The 8,606-nt window shown below is 59.6% G+C and overlaps 1 protein-coding gene across 1 annotated transcript; it reads left to right on the top strand.

Annotated features, from left to right (window-relative positions):
• Positions 1-388: 388 nt before the first annotated feature.
• Positions 389-4,449, top strand: LOC130259086 (Fc receptor-like protein 3). Its single transcript, XM_056503082.1, is given in 10 exon segments — positions 389-418; positions 1,081-1,101; positions 1,198-1,420; positions 1,679-1,930; positions 1,994-1,996; positions 2,433-2,711; positions 3,172-3,387; positions 3,390-3,440; positions 3,531-3,845; positions 3,924-4,449. Coding segments are annotated over 10 exon segments (1,485 nt in total). The 3' UTR covers positions 4,019-4,449.
• Positions 4,450-8,606: the final 4,157 nt, after the last annotated feature.

Below are 8,606 nucleotides of genomic sequence, written 5' to 3'. Positions count from 1 at the left end.
TCCCTGGGGACCCCCACCCCAGCTCTCCCATTGCTTGGCACCACCATTGCCTTGATCCCATCCCATGGGCAGCTTCTTCCCCCAGACCCCCCATTCCCGCATTTCCCCCTGTACCCCCAAGCCTGGGACCCACATAGCCTGGATACCCAACCGTAGCTCTACAACACCTCAGCCTCCAAATTCCAGCAACATCCTGTCCTCACCATGTCCCACCATCACCCCCATGGCCCACAAGGTCCCCACCCTGCCCCCATCCTGTCCACACCCTGCCCCCACCAAGAGCCACCTACACATGAGGATGAGAGCTGAGCTGGCTTCCTGTTCCTTCATCCGAAGAGCCGCCAGCCAGGGGACAGGTGGCCACAGCAGCGAGTGACAGCCAGTGCCCATGGCCGGGGACACCGGGATGGCCGGGAAGGTGGCGCTGCTCCTGTGGGGTGAGTGCCCCGGGCACGGGCCTGACAATACGGGGATGGGCCCTGGTGAGGCAGAGAGCAGTGGGGAGGGGACACAGGGGGCTGTGGGGTCTCATGAGGTCCCCAAGGCCAGCAGAGCCAGGGCATGGGCATGGAGCCCAGTGTGACCAGAGTTGTGGTGTGGCCGTGGGGACAGGAACAGGGGGAGAGGAACAGGGGAACTGGGATGTGGGGATGGGAACAGGGGTATCGAGATGTGGGGACAAGGATGTGGCAAAAGGAACCTTGGGGCTGGGGCAGCTGTGGGGACAGGGACAGGGAGACAGGGATGCAGGGTCAGGGAGAAGGGCCACGTCCCATGCACATGAGCCATGGGGACAGATGCCATGGGAATGGGATCACGGGCACAGGGCCATGGGGATGTGGCCATGGGGACAGGTGGTGTAGGGCTGGGGGAGGTGACCTGTGCATGCATGGGGTGTCCACAGTGTCACCTGTTCCTGTCTCAGCTCAGGGTAACCGAGGTGTCCCTGTCCTCAAATCCTCCGTGCTGCACCAGTGTTCCTGTGGGCACAGTTTGGGGACAGACACCACACCAGGTCCCCCGGGTGCTGCTGTCCCTGCAGGGCCACCCCCACCCAGCCCTGTCCCTTCTCCCTTCCAGCCCAGACCCTCGGCCTCGCTGGTGAGTCCTCGGGGGATGCCATGTCCCTGCCCTGCTGTCCCCAGCCCCGTGGTGGCCCTGGCAGGCTGGTGTCCCCTGTCATCCACAGGTGCCCAGAGCACCCAGCTCCTGGTGGAGCCCCCCTTGACGCCAGCAGTACTGTGGGACCGGGTGACACTGACCTGCCAGGGCTCAGGGACCACCGGTGCCACCACCTGGTAGAAGGACAGGCGGCGCTGGTGGCAGGAGGGACCCGACAGCTTCACTGTCACCAAGAGTGGAACCTACACGTGTCATAGACCCAGCAGTGGGCTCAGCCCCACCGTGAAGGTGTCAGATGGTGAGGAGGGATCTGAAATGCTCAGGGTGGCTCCATAATAGGTCTGGGTGAGCTCCACTCCCTGGATACACGCACATCCCTCGTGTGCCTAGTGCCTGTCCCCTGCTCACAGGGACAGCTGTGCCATGGGACTGCTCCTGGTGTCCCTGGGATCCTCCCGGCCAGTGGACACTCCACCCAGACGTCCCCGGTGCCTTGGGCACCCACTCTGGACCTGTCTCGGGCTCCTCAGTGTGACGGGACCCTCCTGTCCCACAGAGCCGCTGGTGCTGCAGGTGCCAGCATGGGCGCTGCTGGAGGGGGACACGGTGACACTGCGCTGCCGGGCCTGGCCAGACAACCCTGTCACCAGGGTGCGATTTTACAAGGATGAGAAGGAGCTCAGAGGGTCCCTCAGAGGCACCCAGATGTCCCTGTCCCCTCTGCAGCTGCACAACAGCGGCTGCTACAGCTGCGGGGGCTTGGTGGGAACAGGAGCAAAATTGTCAGCACCGGTGACAGTGACAGTGTGTGGAGAGTATTGTTCAAACTTGGTTAGCTGAGAGAGGACATAGTCAAGCAGAGTTACTGCAGATGGTCTAAGTAGAGCAAAGGCTAGCCCAAGGACAAAGGTCCTTGTGAGAAGGGGGTTGTGGTGACAATGGTTATCGCAGCAAGAAAAAACAGAACTAAAACAGAACTAAAAACCGCAGACATATAACAGTAAACCACAGAAATATAGAAGCAGTTAAAAACAGAATATTGCAAAACTAACTTAGGCAAGATGAAGATAACCAATAATGAGCTTTGCTTTTGTAATATGTATGAAGCTAATTAAGAAGTGTATAAAAGCAGAACTGTTTTATCAATAAATCGGAGTTTTGCTGATAACCATCTGGTGTCCGCACTCTCACTTTCTCCGACAACAGTGCACGGTGAGCACTCCCACGCCTGAACCCCAAGATCCTGACACCCCCAAAGCCACTTCTCAGTGGACTCAGAGTTTCAGTCGCCACCCCCATCTCCTTCCCAGAGCTCAAGCCTGTCTTGCTGCTGAAAGGTTCCCCCGAGCTCCCCGAGGGGTCCCCCCTCAATCTCAGCTGCCTCAGCACCCCCAGCCCTCTGCGGCCCCCAGCCCCACTCCTGTACAGCTTCTACCGGGACGGGCAGTTGGTGGGGGGCCCGCAGGGGTCCCCGCAGCTTCTGCTGCCCGCCGTGGGGGTCTCCCACTTGGGGAATTACAGCTGCGAGGTGCGCTCCGAGGGGGGGGCCGTGCGGAAGAGCAGCGCCCGGCTCGGCGTCACGGTGCGCAGTGAGTGCGGGGATGGGCACGGGGAGCCCCCACAGCCCTCCCAGGTCTCCCATCCCTGCTCAACCCTCTCTGTGCTGCCCTGCCTTCCCAGCTCTCTCCCTGGGTCCTCTCATCACCCTCGCTGCTTCCTGCATCCCCCACCAGGTCCCCACAGTTCTCCCTGGATGCACCTCTCCCTCTCTGATGTACCTCAATTGTCCATGGCCCCGCCATCCCTGACTGGGTCCGCAAAATCTTCCCTGTGGTTCGCTTCAACCCTCTCCTTGTTTCCCCTCTCTGCATGTCCCATCCTTCTCTGGGTTCCCTTCCATCCCTTTCCAAGCCTCCTCCCCACTGCGCCCCTTTCTACCTCACTGAGATGCCCCACCCATCTCTTATCCTCACCATCCGTGAGTCTCTCACTGCTCCCTGGTGTCCCCCACTTCTCCCATGTCCTCAACCCTCCTGTGTCCCCCCGCAGGGGTCCCGCCCTCGGGGGTGTCCCTGTCGGTGCAGCCCCCCGGGGGACAGGTGGCAGTTGGGGACCGCCCGGTGCTGAGCTGCACGGTGGCCATGGGGACAGGTCTCCTGTCCTTCTCCTGGCACCGGGGGGGCTCGGGGACACCGCTAAGCACAGGACCTGACCTGGAGCTGCAGCACGTTGGGGACAATGACAGCGGCCACTACCAGTGCCGGGTCGCAATGGGGACAGTGTGGCCGAGAGTGTCCCCCTGAATGTCACCGTCTTGGGTGAGTGGGACCCCCAGAGTGAAGGTGACCCCACCCACAGCATTCCTATCCCCCCCTCATCAGGTGCCAGCCCTGTCTGTGTCCCCGCAGTGCCCGTGGCCAATGCCACCATCACCCCTGGTCCCCCGGCACTCCAGGTGTGCCCAGGTGACCCCGTGACCCTGCGCTGCTCGGTGCAGGTGGGCTCAGCCCCTGTCACCTTCACCTGGCTGCACAATGGGCACGAGGTGGCCCAGGGTCCCCTCCTGGAGCGTGGGGCTGTCAATGTGGGACATTCGGACACCTACCAGTGCGTGGCCACCAACCAGCTGGGACAGGACGGGCACCGCGTGTTCCGGGCACTCAGCCCAGAGCTGGCCCTGGAGGTGACACCACAGAGAACCACTGGACACCACTGGATCACAGGTGGGGTCACACGGGGTCACTGGGATTGCAGGAGCCCTGCAGTGACAGGTGACCCTGATGTGTCCCTTCTGTCCCCAGCAGTGGCCTCAGGCCTTGGCGGGTCCCTCCTCTTCCTGGTCCTGCTCGTGGGTGGAGCTGTGGGCTGGCACCGGTGGAACAACATGGGTGGGTGACAATGGGGACAATGGGGGCCCTGGAGGGCTGGGGGACCACCAAAATGTGGGGGTGATGAGGCAGCACCCACAGCCTGTGACTTGAGCTCAGAGTCTTTCCCAGGGTACTAAAGGTTTTGTGGGGGTGTTGGAAGGCCTTTTTTGGGGGGTTCCTTCAGTGGTCCTGGGAAGAATTTGGAGGTTGAGCCTTTCTTCCAGGCTTGAGATTCTGGCAGCAGAGGGGATGCAGAGCACTGGGGTGGTTCAGTGGTTCGGAGGGCCCCCAAGGATGCTCAGGGGTGCTGGGGGAAATTGAGGGTGCAGTGGGGTTTGAGGATTCCTTAGAGGGGTCAGGGCCCTGTGGACCCCACAGTTACCCCTCCCCTCTTCCCTTTGCAGCTGACAGGAAGCAACAGGAAAGGTGAATGGGGAGCTCAAACCACACTCTGGCCTTTGACCCCAAACCCCAAGGTTTCCCATTCCCTCCCACACATCCCCTTTATTCCCTCAGGGCCCCCATGGAGCCCCCGGCCCCCCCAGAGGAGGGGGAGGTGCTGTACACCCACGTCGTGAGCACCAAGCAGACGGGGGGTGAGTCCGGGCTGGGACACACACAGAGGGACACGTCACCTATGAGTGTCCCCTGCCCAGATGCCACAGCCAGTGTCCCTCACAGCGTCCCCCCGTGCCACCACACTCCAGGATCCCCAGGTGACCTACGCTGAGCTGCCAGCAGCCCATGGGCGACCGCGGGAATGCAGGGACATCTACGGGAATGTGCTGTGACACTCGGGCCACTGGGGGCACTGGGGGAACTAGAGATCCCTGCCCCATGATCCCTCGGTTCCCATGGCTGCCCAGAGGTGGCCACAAATGAAGAGTCCCCACATGGGGCTGCCCAGAGCTCCCCATTCCAGTGCTCCCAGTACCTCCAGGGGCTCCCCTTTCCACCCCCATTGCCAGGGGGCACAGGATCCTTCTGCCTCTTATTGGACATAAAACACAGCTTTTGAATTAACCTGGGAGGAATAGTTTTTGTGTGTTCAGCTCTGCCTGCTGTCCAAGTTTAGGACAAAACTGGGGGAAAGCCTCCAAAGGAGCCCCCCAAAATAAACCCCCCTCACAATTCCTTCCCCCCACTGGGCTCGGAGAGAATTTTACTCGGGGGGAAAAGTGGAAAAAACTTGTTTATTAACAAACACAAGAAAAAAACACTTCCCAGCAACAGGAAAGTACAATCCCAGATGACAAAAGAACTGTTTTCACCAAAGTGAGAGACGGTCGCTGCTGGGAAGGGCGAGAAGCTTCTTGGGCAGGCTCCGGAGGCAGTCTCTGATGCTCAGGTCCCGTCCAGAGCCGGTACAGATCTTGGAGCTGAAGGAGAGAAGGGGGGAGGGGAAGGCAGCAGCAGCCAGGGCAGAGCCGGGGCAGCAGCAGCAGCAGCAGCGGGCAGAAGCAATAGGGCAAAAGCAGCGGGGCAGAAGCAGCGGCTGGGGTAGCAGCAAGCAGCAGCAGCAGCAGCAGCCGGGGCAGCAGGGCAAGCCAAGCAGCCCAGACCCCCGGGGCACCACCCCCCCAGGGGGGGAAGAAAAGGGCACCGGCGGCAGCTCCATGCAGACAGCAAGGTGTGGGGGCGGGAGAGGAGCAGACATAACACCAACCCAGAACAGCAGCTTGGACGAAGGAGAGTCCCTGTCAGGTTGTTGAGCTGATCCTTGTGGGATTTGCAGCAGCTCTGGGGCTCTCTCAGTGCCTTGGGGACAGGCACCAAATGATCAATTGCTGCATTTCCGGACTGGTTCCCTCACAGCTTCCCCTGCAGAGGGGTTTCCAGCCAGCCCTGCTCTGAAAACCATCAAAGGCCCTCACAGAGCTACTGCTTGGGCTCACACTGGGCTTTGTGCTACTTGCAGGGCTGAGCAAACCACAGCCAGGCCTTTTCCCCCACAGAAAGAATTCTCACCTTTGCAGCAGCTCAAAAGCTGCGAGAATCAAAGCCAAGGGGGCGGGGGGAGCCTCAGGTCCTGGCTACCACCTGGGGCTGGCCAGAGCAGGGCTGGCCAATGCCCATCCCTGTGCAGTGGCCAAGGTGAGAAACTCCACAAAACCTTCCTGGCAGACAAAAAACCTTCTTGAGGGCAGAACTGGAGGCACCTGAGCCCAAAAATATGCCCAAATTTGCCACAGTAGCCCCAAAGCCACAGCAGAGGCAGCAGAGGCAGCAGAGCCTTGTGTTTGTACATAGGGATGGTTTAGCAGCACAGCTGAACTTCAGGAACCCTGGCCCTGATTGCAAGAGCTCTTTAAGTTCTGCAGCACCCAGAGCAGAACAGGGGCATTGGCCCAACCAGCTCCAATTTCACCCCATTTTGCCCTCCCAAGGCACTGCACCCAGCCCACGCTGTCCCTGTGCTCCAGCTGCAGCTGTAGAGCCTTTGAGGCTCTAACTCTGCTCCTGCTCCTCCTCCTCTCCCCCTTCCCTCTTCCTCCTCTGCCTCCTGCAGCTGCTGTGTCGGGACCAGCAGTGGCCCAGGAAGAGCAGCAGCTCCAAACGTGCTGTGGAGCCCGTGAGGAGCCCTGGCAGTGTCAGCAAGGAGCACCTGCTTTCCTCAACATCCCAGGGGAATTCAACATTCCCAGAGCTGATGTGCCGGGGCTGAAGGAGGAAAAGGCAGTGAGAGGCTGAGGGTTTTCAGGAATTGTGGTGGAAAGCACGAGAGGTGCTGCTGTGGGCCTGAGACCTGCCTGGGGTTCGGTGCTGCCTTCCTTGCGTTCCCATCAGGGAGAGCGGTCGCGGGTGTTGCGCAGGGTGTGTGCCTGGGCCGGGACACTGCTACGCTGCCACCGGGCACCAGGATCCAAGCTGCTGCCTTCGTCTCTTGTGCCCGGGCGCTGCCGGTGCTGGTGCCGGGACCGATTGGTGCAAAGCGTGAGTTTGCCAAAGGAGCGATTTGGCCTCGTCCCTCCCGCCCGAGGCCGCCATGGCCCCTGAGGGGTTGGAGCTGGCACCGGGGCGCCCCCTGCTGGCCGGGAGTGCTCCCTGCAGAGCCCCCTGCTGGCCGTGGCCATAACTGCACCAAAGATGAACAAAGCCCTGTGCAGGTTGGAAATTTCTGTTCTTGTCTTACTGTTTGTTCTGTTCTATAAATTTCCTAGCAATGAACTGTTATTCCTTTTCTTACATTTTTGTCTGGAAGACCCATAATTTTCGCAGTTATAACAATTACAGTGACTGATCCTCTTTCCATTCCAGGTATCTTCATGCTTTCCTTGGCAGACGTTTCTCTTTTAAACCAAGACTCTTTCCAGCTTCTAGGTTTCAGCATGAATGAGGCAGACACTCCAAGAGAAGACCGAGTCAGACACTTGGCCACCACATGTTCTGCTTTTGAAGCACTGGGGCCTTCCAGGGCCCTGTCTCAAGTTGGGACTCCTGGTTCCTTAGCCACTCAGGAGCTGGGTTTGGCAGAGCATCACACTGTCCCCAGTCTGGCTGACAGACTGACTGACACAGGGCACCCTGTGTCACAAAAAGCAAGGCCTGACCCAGCCCAGCCACAGTCAGGCGTTCCAAAATATCTCGAGACATCAAATTGTTCTTATTTCTGACACCCCACCCTGTGCCATGGCCTGATCCCCACTGCCCTGGAAAAGGGTGAGGCTCCAATACCCCTCCAGGGCCTTTGTGACATCATCATTTGGGGGACACGTCACAGGAGGGGTTTGAGACAGGGCAGAAGGGAATCCAGAACACTGGTCTGTAGTGGCAGCCCAAAATTAGAGCATCCCATTTCTAAAGCCTGATAAAGCTGAAAAAAGAAACAACATCCCTGCCACTTGAACGAAAAAGCTGCATTGGATGCCAATAAGAGGGCAACGAGTCTTGTGTTCCCTGGGCACTGGGAGGAGAGGTGAGGAGCCGTGGGTGTACTGGGAGTGCTGAGAGGGGCATTGCAGAGGCACTGGGAGTACAGGGGTACTGGGAGAGAGAATAGGAACAGCTTGGATGCACTGGAAGCAATGGAGAAGCACTAGGAAGGGAAATAGGAAAACCTTGGGGGCACTGGGAGAACTGTGTAGATGAAATGGGGGTGTGTCTAAGGGTTCTGGGAGCACTTGGATGTGGAATGGGGAACCAATGCTGATAGTGGGAGAGGGGTGGGGAAGGCCCTTGGTTGTTGTGGAGGGATTGCTGACAGGTGACAGGGGCTGAGCCCACCTGCACCGAGCAGCGCAGGGTCACGGGGTCATCTGGGAGCACCTGGAGTGCCGGGGGACCGGGGGTGATGGTGGCATTGGCCACGGGCACTGCGGGGACACAGACAGGGCTGAGGTCAGAGGGAGGTTCTGGCATCCGCTAGGGAAGAAGCTATGAAGGAATCAGGAAAGGGGAGAATGAGAAAGAGGTGGGGTGGTCCCAGTGAGGAAGAAGGGGAGCCAGAGATGTGGGCAAGGCTTGGAAAGAGTTGGAAGGGACTCTAGGGGAGAATGAGAGATTCAGAGAGGGACATCAGGAAAGGGAAGATTTTCGGGACCAGACAGGCATGGTGGGACCTATGGACAATGGAGGGACATCAGAGAGGGAGAGGTGCACCCAGGAAGGGCTGAG

The sequence above is a fragment of the Oenanthe melanoleuca genome, chromosome 1 (assembly GCF_029582105.1).
Source record: "Oenanthe melanoleuca isolate GR-GAL-2019-014 chromosome 1, OMel1.0, whole genome shotgun sequence".
Classification (NCBI taxonomy): Eukaryota; Metazoa; Chordata; class Aves; order Passeriformes; family Muscicapidae; genus Oenanthe; species Oenanthe melanoleuca.
This window is presented reverse-complemented; position numbering and strand designations above follow the sequence as displayed.